Source organism: Thamnophis elegans, chromosome 4, assembly GCF_009769535.1.
Source record: "Thamnophis elegans isolate rThaEle1 chromosome 4, rThaEle1.pri, whole genome shotgun sequence".
Classification (NCBI taxonomy): domain Eukaryota; kingdom Metazoa; phylum Chordata; class Lepidosauria; order Squamata; family Colubridae; genus Thamnophis; species Thamnophis elegans.
Genome location: NC_045544.1, coordinates 133,102,947 through 133,115,484, shown reverse-complemented (window position 1 = coordinate 133,115,484; position 12,538 = coordinate 133,102,947). Strand labels below are relative to the sequence as shown.

General features: G+C 43.0%; 1 protein-coding gene across 1 annotated transcript in view; it reads right to left on the bottom strand.

The window, feature by feature from the left end:
- The window catches only part of HNF1B (HNF1 homeobox B), an 89,854-nt gene that overhangs the window by 54,063 nt on the left and 23,253 nt on the right, over nt 1-12,538 (bottom strand). Inside the window, exon 2 of the mRNA XM_032216128.1 lies at nt 1,760-1,963. Within this exon, the coding sequence (XP_032072019.1) occupies nt 1,760-1,963 (204 nt within the window). The remainder of the gene's footprint in view (nt 1-1,759; nt 1,964-12,538) is intronic.

The following is a 12,538-nucleotide window of genomic DNA, read 5'->3' as shown; positions in this document are numbered from 1 at the left end:
CCCCACACAAATTGAACAGAAAAGCTTCTTTGGGACAAGAAAATTGCCCTTGTGGGGAAAGCTGAGATTTCTAAATTCATCTTTTCTTCTGCTGATAACAACCAAGAAGCTCGTTCACAAAAGAACTGGGTGGGAGGCGGGAGAGCCGATACGTGCAGCCCTACTTCAAACTCATCCATCAAAGTAGTGATAATTAGAGGAGGCAACACCTTGTGGTATCTCACACTCCGCTTAAATCCTACACCATAAAAAAAAAAGTCAACAAGTTTATCTTGGGATGTGCAAGACTGTGGCCAGCTCATCGGATGACTTTGTCCTAACCGCATTGTTCTCCCCAGAGAGAGTTGGCTGCGTTTGACACAATAGCCTATTCAAGTTTGTCCATAATGGGGAGACACATTTCTAAGGAGAAGGAAATCTCCTTCTTTCTACTACTGTTCTTCAAGGTTAAGAAAATAGGAAAAAAGAATAGAGAGAAAGCGACACCTTCCAAAGATAAGCAATTTCTACGTTTTGGTCTCCATGATGTAAACAAGATGTTGAGACTCTGGAAAGAGTGCAGAGAAGAGCAACAAAGAGGATTAGGGGACTGGAGACTAAAACATATGAAGAACGGTTGAAGGAACTGGGTATGTCTAGTTTAATGAAAAGAACGACTAGGGGAGACATGATAGCAGTCTTCCAATATCTCAGGGGTTGCCACAAAGAAGAGGGAGTCAAGCTATTCTCCAAAGCACCTGAGGGCAGGACAAGAAGCAATGGGTGGAAACTAATCAAGGAGAGAAGCAACTTAGAACTAAAGAGAAATTTCCTGACAGTGAGAACAATTAATCAGTGGAACAACTTGCCTCCAGAAGTTGTGAATGCTTGGCAACATCCATTTTTCAGCCACCTTCCCCATGCTCACGTGATCAAAATTCAGAGGCTTAGCCACTGGTTCATACTTACAATACAATACAATAGCAGAGTTGGAAGGGACCTTGATGGTCTTCTAGTCCAACCCCCTACCTGGGCAGGAAACCCTATACTGTTGCAGACAAATGGCTATCCAACATCATCTTAAAGACTTCCAGTGTTGGGGCATTCACAGCTTCTGGAGGCAACTTCTGTTCCACTGGTTAATTGTTCTAAGTGTTAGGAAATTCCTCCTCAGTTCTAAGTTGCTTCTCTCCTTGATTAGTTTCCACCCATTGTTTCTTATTCTACCCTCAGGTGCCTTGGAGAATAGCTTGACTCCCTCTTCTTTGTGGCAACCCCTGAGATATTGGAACACTGCTATCATGTCTCCCCTAGTCCTTCTTTCTATTAAACTAGACATACCCAGTTCCTGCAACCGTTCTTCATATGTTTTAGTCTCCAGTCCCCTAATCCTCTTTGTTGCTCTTCTCTGCACTCTTTCTAGAGTCCCAAATATTTTCTACATTGTGGCGACCAAAACTGAGTGCCGTATTCCAAGTATGGCTTTCCCTATAAAGTGGTATATAATACTTATGACGGTTGCTGTGTCCCAGGATCACGGGATCCCCTTTTTGGGACAAGGAAAGCCAGAGGGGAAGCCAGATTCGCTTAACAACCCGGTTGCTAACTTATCAATTGCAGGGATTCACTTAACGACGGTGGCTGGGAAAGCTGCAAAATGGGGCGAAGCTCACTGAACAAATGTCTCACTTCGCAACAGAAATGTTGGGCTCAATCGTGGCCGTCCCACGAGGGCTACCTGTTACAACATCCATCCCAACCTCTCAAACCATGGTATTACTTACGCCGGAGGATCTCTCTCTGTTTCCGGACATACCACGTATAGAGCGCTGCCCGCTTCTGCGTTTTCATCGGGGTCCCCTTGTTGAGATGTTGAGAAAGGTGCGACTGATTTAGTCCCGTGACATCCACCACCTCCCTTTGGGGGATGTTGTGCTGCTGCATGTAGCCTTTGATCATCTTCGCTGCTCGCCAAGGGTCTTCGCTAAAAGGAAAGGAAAGATTCCAGTTAGTGTTGAGTCCGTGGGAGATGTGGGAGGAACATTCGGATGAAGAGAGTTGGAAGGGACCTTGTAGGTCATCTAGTCCAACCCCCTGCTCAAGCAGGAACATCTACACCATTTCTGACAGATGGCAGTCCAGCCTCTTCTTGGAAGCCTCCAGTGATGAAGCCCCCACAACTTCCGAAGGCAAGTTTATTTTACTTTACTTTATTGTCATTGTGTGTGTGTGTGTGTGTATGTATGTATGTATGTATGTGTGTATGTGTGTGTGTGTATATGTATGTATGTATGTATGTATGTAGGTAGGTAGGTAGGTAGGTAGGTGTGTGTGTGTGTGTGTGTGTGTGTGTGTATGTATGTATGTATGTATGTATGTATGTATGTATGTATGTATGTATGTATATATATATATATATATATATATATATATATATATATATGATTACAACCCCCGGTATGCCCAAATATTTTATTTATTTATCAGCACAAATACAACATATACACACACACACACACACACACACACACACACACACACGGTATGGCTAGCTGATGAGAGCTAAATAGCTTGAAATAGATCTATACTAGTCTCCCTTTATTTATCTATCAGCACAAACATAACATATATATATAGAGAGAGATATAGAGATAGATAGATAGATAGATAGATAGATAGATAGATAGATAGATAGATATAGATATAGATATAGATATAGATATAGATATAGATATAGATATAGATATAGATATAGATATAGATATAGATATACACACACACACACACACACACACACATATATCGCTGCTGGTTCCAGTGACCCAGGCCGCCAAACCACTACCAGTTCATCCGAACCGGGTCAAACTGGTAGGAACCCACCTCTGGTTATATGTTATATATTGTATGTTCCTCTGAGCTGGCTGAAGAATTCTGGGAGTTGAAGTCCACCAGTCTTAAAATTGCCAAGGTTGGAGACCCCTGCTCTAATCTAACCTCTGTTCGTGGCAGGGGACCAATTGTGGTCCATTTTTTTTCTGCAAAGCCTCCAGTGACTCAGGAAGGGCAAGCCGTTTCATTGATTAATTGTTTCTTACTGTCGGGACATTCCACTTTAGTTGCAGATTGGATCTCTCTTTAATAAGTTTCCATCCATTGCAGCTCGTCCTGCCTGCAGGTGCTTTGGAGAATAAATCGACTCTTAAAAGTTATGAGGGCCTTGGAAAAACTGGCTTACAACCTGTGTACTTGCACTTAAAATCCACCTACACACACCACACACAATCATGTGATTGCAATTTGGAGAATTGGCAGCCCTTTCCCATTTTATGACTGCTTGTAGTATCCTGTGGTCACATGATTGTACTTTACAACTTGCTTTTTTTCCCCCCTGGTTTCGAGCAAAAAAAACAACGACCCCCATCTATGTGGGAAGCTGGATTTGCTGGCAATCACGTTATTTACCTAATCATCACAATATAAATTGCTGTAAAATCAGGTCCGATTGCAATCACTTACAACAGAAATTATGGTCCCAGTTGTAGAAGATTATCTGCATGGTGGAAGTTCATGGACAAAAATCTATGTATGCTTAGATCTACTAAATCTGCTAGTCTACTAAATCTACATCTACTTAGATCTACTAAAATCTACAATGATCTAGATCTTACTATTACTATGTTGTTCGTTGCGAAGTCATGTCTGACCCATTGCAACCCCATGGACAATGTTCCTCCAGGCCTTCCTGTCCTCTACCATCCTCTGGAGTCCATTTAAGCTCACACCTTCTGCTTTGGTGACTCCATTCAGCCACCTCATTCTCTGTCATCCCCTTCTTCTTTTGCCTTCCATCTTTCCCAGCATTAGGCTCCTCTCCAGGGAGTCCTTCCTTCTCATTAGGTGGCCAAAGTCTTTGAGTTTCCTCTTCAGGATCTGGCCTTCTAAAGAGCAGTCAGGGTTGATCTCCTCTAGGACTGACCGGTTGGATCACCTTGCAGTCCAAGGGACTCACAGGAGTCTTCTCCAGCACCTTAGTTCAAATTCTTTGGCACTCAGCCAGAGGTGGGTCCCTACCAGTTCGCACCTATTCGGTAGAACCGGTTCGTCAAATCTACCGAACCGGTTAGAAGAGATTCCACCAGTGGACCCAGAAAGCAGGCCACACCTACAGAAGAGATTCCAAACTTTTATGAAACCCACCACTGGTCCTTGGATATGATTATTCTACACTATCATGCTCATATTTATAAAACTCAGTGCCTCTGTGAAAGGTAAGGATGACTACTGTGCTTGTGGTGCAATCAGAACATTGCGCGTGTTGAAGTTGTTTTAATGCAAACCAAAGATGCCTTTTAAAAAACAAGTTTCCATCCTATTCTTATGCATGCCAGTGCTGGGTGTGAGGTAATTTAAGGTGGTTCTGACAAGTGTTGTCGGCATCTTCATATCCGGTCACATGGGCGGCAAGCCACTCCCATCCGGTCACATGGGTAGCAAGCCACTCCCACAAAGGAAGCCACACCCACAGAGTAGGTTCGAACAATTTTTGAAACCCACCACTGCACTCTGTTAGATCTACTCAAATCTACAAAGATCTAGATCTTACTTTTACTATGAGTACAGTACTACTTGATTTAGGAGCTAGGTCTATTAATAGCTGCTAAGAGTTGATACCAACTTGTTGAATCAGAATAGAACTGGAAGGGACCTTGGAAGTCTTCTAGCCCAGCCCCTTTGATGGTGCATAATCCATCAGTGATGGAATCCAGGAAGGTCAAATTGATAAACTGCAAATTCAGGGCACTCAAAGAGAAAGCAAACCCAGAATTCATTTGATAGTACTGGTTTCCCTTGGCTCATCAAATTAGAGCTTTGTGCAATGTCCTATTTCAAAGTCATTTGGATATTAAATTTTGTTTCAATTATAGTGCTACATGGATATATGATTTTAGATTTACGTCTAATTAAATTGAATTTTAGTTAATTTTGTAATTAAATTAAATAATTAATTTTATTTTTCTATCTATCTATCTATCTATCTATCTCTCTTTCTATCTATCTATCTATCTATCTATCTATCTATCTATCTATCTATCTATCTACCGTCTGTCTGTCTGTCTGTCTGTCTGTCTGTCTGTCTGTCTATCTATCTATCTATCTATCTATCTATCTATCTATCTATCTATCTATCTACCATCTGTCTGTCTACCTATCTTTCTTTCTATCTATCTATCTATCTATCTATCTATCTATCTATCTATCTTTCTATCTATCTATCTATCTATCTATCTATCTATCTATCTATCTATCTATCTACCGTCTGTCTGTCTGTCTGTCTGTCTGTCTACCTATCTTTCTATCTATCTATCTATCTATCTATCTATCTATCTATCTATCTATCTATCTATCTATCTATCTATCTATCTAACATCTATCTATCTATCATCTGCCTGTCTATCTATCTATCTTCTTTCATCTATCTATCTCCCAAATTTTCTAAGCATTGTTCTTAGTTAAATAAGAGGCAGCAACTCATAGCTATTTGCTCCCAATATCTGCCTTGTCATATAAGAATTAACTCAATTAACCCCTTGGCATCATTTGTCACCTCCCACTCCGTCTCCTGAAAACAAGCAAACAGAATCTCCTGTCACAATGAATGTATTAGTCACCGATAGAGGCACAACATTCTTGTGTTGCTCCTGTAGCTCCCTATCTGTAGGTCTGCCCCTCGCTAAGCAATGTGTGGGCTGGGAGGAGAGATGGGAAGCAATGACAGGCAAGGTCACCTCTGGGCATAAAACCAAGGTCAACACCTCCTGTGGCCAGTGTGGACACAGTTTAGAGTGGTGCCTTTTTAAAAAAAATTCAGCGGTTGCCTTTCTTGCATACAGGTAGTCCTCAACTTACAATGGTTCATTTAGTGACCGTTCAAAGTTACGACGACAAGTGACAGGACTGTTTTTCGCACTTAAGACCATTGCAGCATTCCCATGGTCACGTGATCAGAATTCAGACGCTTGGCGTCTCATATTTATGACGGTTGCAACGTCCTGTGGGAGGGGGGGGGGGTCACGTGATATCCCCTTTTGCCATCTTCTGACAAGCAAAGTCAATGGGGGAACCCGGTTCACTTAACCAAAGAGCTAAGGTGGCGCAGTGGTTAGAGTGCTGTACTGCAGCCACTTCAGCTGACTGTTATCTGCAGTTCAGCAGTTCTAATCTCACCGGCTCAAGGTTAACTCAGCCTTCCATCCTTCCGAGGTGGGTGTAATGAGGACCCGGATTGTTGGGGGCGATATGCTGACTCTGTAAACCGCTTAGAGAGGGCTGAAAGCCCTATGAAGCGGTATATAAGTCTAACTGCTATTGCTATTGCTAACAACTATGTTACTAAATGAACAACTGTAATGATTCACTTAACACCTGGATCAAGAAAGGTCGTAAAACAGATCAAGGAAAAGAACGTAAGTACTTTTGTTTCCACATGGAAACCGCTTCTGAACTTCATGCTTGATGTGGCAAAGAATGAAACTCTGGCTTTGGCTTTTTACAGATTAGACTGATAGATCTTTATAGAAATGTCCTGTTCACTTAACACCTGGGTCAAGAAAGGTCGTAAAACAAGGAAAAGGACATAAGTACTTTTGTTTCCACATGGAAACCGCTTCTGAACTTCATGCTTGATGTGGCAAAGAATGAAACTCTGGCTTTGGCTTTTACGGATTAGACTGATGGATCTTTATAGAAATGACTGTTATGGAAAAGCAAAAAGTTGTGATTTGATGTCAATGCCTTATTTTACAGTAACACACAGAGTCGGAAGTCAACGCTTCTTTTTTTTCTTTTTCCCCCTATCTTCCCCGTTTCCCAACCCCACCTCACTGCTCTTCTATTTACTTTTGTATTTTGTATTTTACAATACTTTATATAACTCAATAAAAATTGTTTACAGGGAGAAAGGTCGTAAAACAGGGCAAAACTCACTCAACACCTGTCTCACTTAGCAACAGAAGACCTTTGCTCAATTGTGGTCATAGGTCGAGGACTACTTGTACTCAGGATCCTGGATCAAAGTTTGATGTTTGCTGAGTCACTGAAACACGTGCTTGCTTATTCGCTTGCACGAAACAGACAACCGTTTGTTCAAAAATGTCCCTTTGGTTTGGACGTTTACCTGATTCCCCTCTTCCCCTGACCATTTAACCGTCCTCAGCACCGGAGTGGGTAAATAAAACTCAGTAACATCCTGCAAGAAGTATGCCAAGAATTTATTCCCTTGGATTATAAAACCCCGTTCTCCAGTGAAAACAAACAATCTAATCTGTATCTCTCTGTACACACACAAAGGCCCCACACGGACGCCCCCTTCACCTGCCTGCTCTCACCATCCCGTTTTCCCATAACTCACGTGCATCTAGGAAAAAAGAAATTCGCTTCTGTGTTCTGTCATCAGGTTCTGACCGGTGCTACAGCAGGGGTCTCTAACCTTGGCAACTTTAAGACTTGTGGACTTCAACTCCCAGAATTCCCGGGAGGGAGGGAGGAAGGGAGGGAGAGAGGGATGGATGGATCGTTGGATCAATGGAAGGATGGAAGAAAACAGGAAGGAATGATGGAAGGAAAAGTAAAAGAAAGAAAGAAAGAAAGAAAAAAGAAAGAAAGAAAGAAAGAAAGAAAGAAAGAAAGAAAGAAAGAAAGAGTAAGGAGAAAATGAGGGATGGAGAAAAGAATGAATGAATGAAAGAAAGAAAGAAAGAAAGAAAGAAAGAGGAAGGAGGGAAGAAATTAAGAAAAGAAGGAAGGAAGAAAAAGAAAAAAGGAAAGGAAGGAAAAAAGGAGGGAGCTAGGGAGGGATGGAAGGAAGGAGGGAAGAGAAAGAAAGAAAAGAGAGAAAGAAAGAAGGAGAAAGGAAGGAAAGAAGGAAGGAAGAAAAAGAAAGAAGGAAGGAAGAAGGAAGGAGAAAGGAGGGAAGAAATTAAGAAAAGGAGGGAAGAAAAAAGAAAAAAGGAAAGGAAGGAAAAAAGGAGGGAGCTAGGGAGGGATGGAAGGAAGGAGGGAAGAGAAAGAAAGAAAAGAGAGAAAGAAAGAAGGAGAAAGGAAGGAAAGAAGGAAGGAAGAAAAAGAAAGAAGGAAGGAAGAAGGAAGCAGACAGGACGGAAGCAAGAAAAAGAAAGATGGAAGGGAAAGAAAGAAAGAAAGAAAGAAAGAAAGAAAGAAAGAAAGAAAGAAAGATCTATCACCCCCATGCAATAGTCTTTCAGTGGAACTTCAAAAGATCTTTGCAGGCAGAACATGCAATTCCTATATAGTCCCTTTCTGAAGTCAGTGGGATTGACTTCCAAGCAAACTTACTTAAAATAAGGTTAATCTTGATGCCAGCAATATGCCACATAATCCATTTAATTCATGAAAATAGACATCTTCTGGTTTCCTCTGAGTTTTCCTCTGAGTAAGAGTTAAGGAACTATTTGTAAACCTCCCAGAGCCATTGGGAGTTGGGCAGTATGGAAATGAAATTAAACTAATCGATAACCTAAAACCTCTGTCCCAAAAAGTTTGATCCCATATAGGTAGTCCTCAACCTACAACACTTCCTTTAGTGACTGAAGTTACAAGGGCACTGGAAAAAAGTGACTAATGACCTTTTCTCACATTTACGACCATTGCATGGTCACATGATCAAAATTAGGACTCTTGGCAGCTGGTTCTTATTTACGACGGTCGTAGTGTCCTGGGGTCATGTGATCGACCTTCTGACAAGCAAAGTCAATGGGGAAGACAGATTGACTTCACAATCATGTTGCTAACTTAACAATAGCAGTGATTCACTTAACAACTGCGCGGAGAAAGGTTGTAAAACAGGGCAATATTCACTGAACAAATGTCTCGCTTAACGACAGAAATTTTGGGCTGAATTGTAGTCCTAAGTCAAGGACTCCCTGGATCCCTGAATAACCATCACTTATAATAATAATCTGATGCACGCAGCGTGTGCATTTTACACCAATGATTCCGCGACGCTTAAATAGAATTCTGTGAAAACATGTTCACCGAGGGACAGTACTAGGAAACCGGAACAACAACATTGGGATATCACATTCAATTGTGGTTTGTTTTTTTTTTCCCCAAAATAAATACAAGCACATCCTTGTGCTACTGGTTGAAACTGTTCCACCCAAACGGCTGTTTATTGCAGCTTTTGCAAAATCCCTGAAACAGGACAAGAAATAGTTTCCGGATTTACAGTGGCAATGGCAGGCATGTTAGATTAGAAGTAGAAAACAGATTCTAGGCAGCGGTGGGTTCCGGCTGCTGCTGCTACTGCCGGTTCACTCAGGGATGCGCCGCGCGTGTGCGCTTGATGAGCGCTATGCTTCTGCACATGTGAAGAAGCAAAAAACAAGATGGCAGCGCCTATGGTGCCGTGGAGAGAACTGGTTTCAGTGCGTGGTAGGCCGAGTTACTACCTACTCAGCCGAAACTGGCCGAAACTGTAGGATTCTAGGCTAAGGTGACAGGACGTCCCGATTTTCGCAGGACAGTCACGCTTTCGCACAATTTGTCCCGTGTCCCGGAGCGTTCTTAAAAAGTCCCGATTTTTGTGACTGGACCCGGAAATAAGCCTGCCCCGCCCCCAGCCCTGTAGGCACGGGTGTCAAACTCAAGGCCCAGGGGCTGGATCTGGCCCGTGGGGTATTTCGATCAGGCCTGCTAGGCGAAGGACCAGCCCGCGGTGCTTCTGCCAGCGAAAACGGGTTCCCGGGCTCAGTTTTCAGCTGCCACAGCCTCCTGCAACCCTCTGCCAGTGAAAACGGAGCACATGCGGCCCTCCTGTGCTCCGTTTTCACTGGGAGGGGGTTGTAGGAGGCCGTGGCAGCCAAAAATGGAGTTTGGAAGCCTGTTTTCGCTGGCAGAAGCACCGCAGGCTACCACAGGCGCCCCTGACAGGAGTGACGTCAAGATGGCCATGCCCACCCTGTCCCCCTAAGGTCAAAACACAGCCCATGATGTGGCCCTCAATGAAATCAAGTTTGACACCCCTCTTCTAGGCAGTGTTGTTTTACATACCTGGAGTAAAACTGGAAACCAACCAACCCTTTTATCTTCCTGCCAGTCTATTTTAAGAAACTTTTTTGGCTTGGCTATTCTTCTGAGCCACACCTGAGCAGTCTGGGTATGTTATTAATAATAGCAGACAAATAAATAATGGACAAGGGGTGGAGAAATAAGGGGCGTAGCTGAACTCTTACAATTCACCCATTCTCAAGAGTCAGATAAAATGTTAAATTCAAACCAACCCAACAGGCTGTGCTGATACAACATGCTAAAAATCGCCAACTCTTTCACGCCTCCCGCATGTAGTTAACACACCAACCATGTTTAGTACAGGTAGTCCTCGACCTACGACCACAATTGAGCCCCAAATCTCCATCGCTAAGCGAGACATTAAGTGAGCTTTATCCCATTTTATTGTTACATGAACATGGTTGTTAAGTGAATCTGGCTTCAGGTGATCACATGACCCCGGGTCACTGCAACCGTCATAAATACGAACCAGCATCCAAATTTTGAGATGCTGCAACGGTCCTAAATATGAAAAATAGTCATAAGTCACATTTTCAGTGCTGTTGCAACTTTGAAAAGTCACTACATGAACAGTTGTAAGTCAAGGACTGCCTATATAATGTGGGTGTGGAGTTATGCGTAGTTTTTTTATTTTGATCATGTGACCACGGGGATGCCACAAATTGTTGTAAGTGTGACCAATGGTCATAACTCATGAGGCTGCCCTTGAAGAGTGTTCGAAGACTTCAGCTTGTCCAGAATGCAGCCGCGTGAGCGATCGTGGGTGTACCTCGGTTCGCCCACGTTACACCTATCCTCCGCAAGCTGCACTGGCTGCCCAATGGTCTCCGGATACGCTTCAAGGTGCTAGTCGTTACTTTTAAAGCCCTACATGGTATCGGACCTGGTTACTTGAGAGACCGCCTCCTGCCATTCACCTCCCAAAGACCTATTAGATCCCACAGACTAGGCCTCCTCCAAATTCCATCTGCCGGCCAATGTTGGCTGGTGACTCCTCGGGGGAGGGCCTTCTCTGTGGCTGCTCCGGCCCTCTGGAACGATCTCCCCGTTGAGATCCGGACCCTCACCACCCTTCCGGCCTTCCGCAAAGCAATTAAGACCTGGTTGTTCCGGCAGGCCTGGGGCTGTTGAACTATCCAGCCCCCTCCGAGGTTATGACTGTTGTTGTATTTTAAATTTCTGTTTTCTATTTTTATTTTTGTACCCCCTCCCCTTCTGATTGTTAGCCGCCCTGAGTCTTCCGGGAATAGGGCGGCATACAAGCCAAATAAATCAATCAAATCAATCAATCAATTTTCTCAGATCCCTTGTAACGGTTACTAAGCGAACTGTTGTAAGTTGAGGACTCCTTATATTCCTATTGTCCTCTTTCCCTTCCTCTGGATTTGGAATAGAACAGAACAGAACAGAACAGAATAGAATAGAATAGAATAGAATAGAATAGAATAGAATAGAATTCTTTTATTGACCAAGTGTGATTGGACATACAAGGAATTTTTCTTTGGTGCAGATGCTCTCAGTGTACATAAAGAAAAATAAAATACTTTCATCAAGAATCATAAGATACAACACTTAGTGATAGTCATAGGTTACTAATAAGCAATCAAATCGTACTAGGAAACAAATAAAAACAATATAAATTGAAAGATACAAGCAACATGGTTATAGTCATAAGTCGGAAGAGATAGGTGCTAGGAAGGATGAGAAGAGTAATAGTAATACAGTCTTAGTAGATAATTTGACAGAGTTGTGGGAATTAGTTGTTTAGCAGAGCGATGGCATTCGAGGAAAAAGCTGTCCTTGTATCTAGTTGTTCTGGTGTGCAGTGCTCTATAGCATTGTTTTGAGGGTAGGAGTTGAAACAATTTATGTCCAGGATGTAAGAGGTTTGTAGCAGGGGTGAGTTCCTGCCAGTTCTAACCTCTTCTATAGAAGAGGTTCCACAAATCTACTGTGCTGTTTAGAACCGGTTCCAGCTCCCTCCCACCACCTGTCTACACCACACTTGCCCCGCCCACCGCTCACTGATTGGCTGGCTCACTAATCACCCCACCCGCCTCTAAGAGTCCTACCTAAACCTTAAAGTCTTAAAGCTGTCAAGTTTGAACATCCCTGGGGGTTTCTTTCTAAAGGATTAGGGGTGCAAGGGTCTTGTAACTTGACAGCTTTAAGACTTGCATGCTTCAAATGCCAGAGTTTCTGAGCTAACATTTTGGTTGCTAAGCAAGAGCGTTGTTAAGTGAGTTTCACCACATTTTACAAGTTGGTCACACCCACCCAGTCACATGACTGCCAAGCCACTCCCACCCGGTCACATGGCCAGCAAGCCACTCCCACAAAGCAGGCCACACCTACAGAAGAGGTTCTAAAAAAAAATTGAAACCCACCACTAGTTTGTACATATTTTCACGACCCTCTTTTTGACTCGTGCAGTAGTCAGGTCCCCGATGGAAAGCCGGTTGGTAGCCATTGT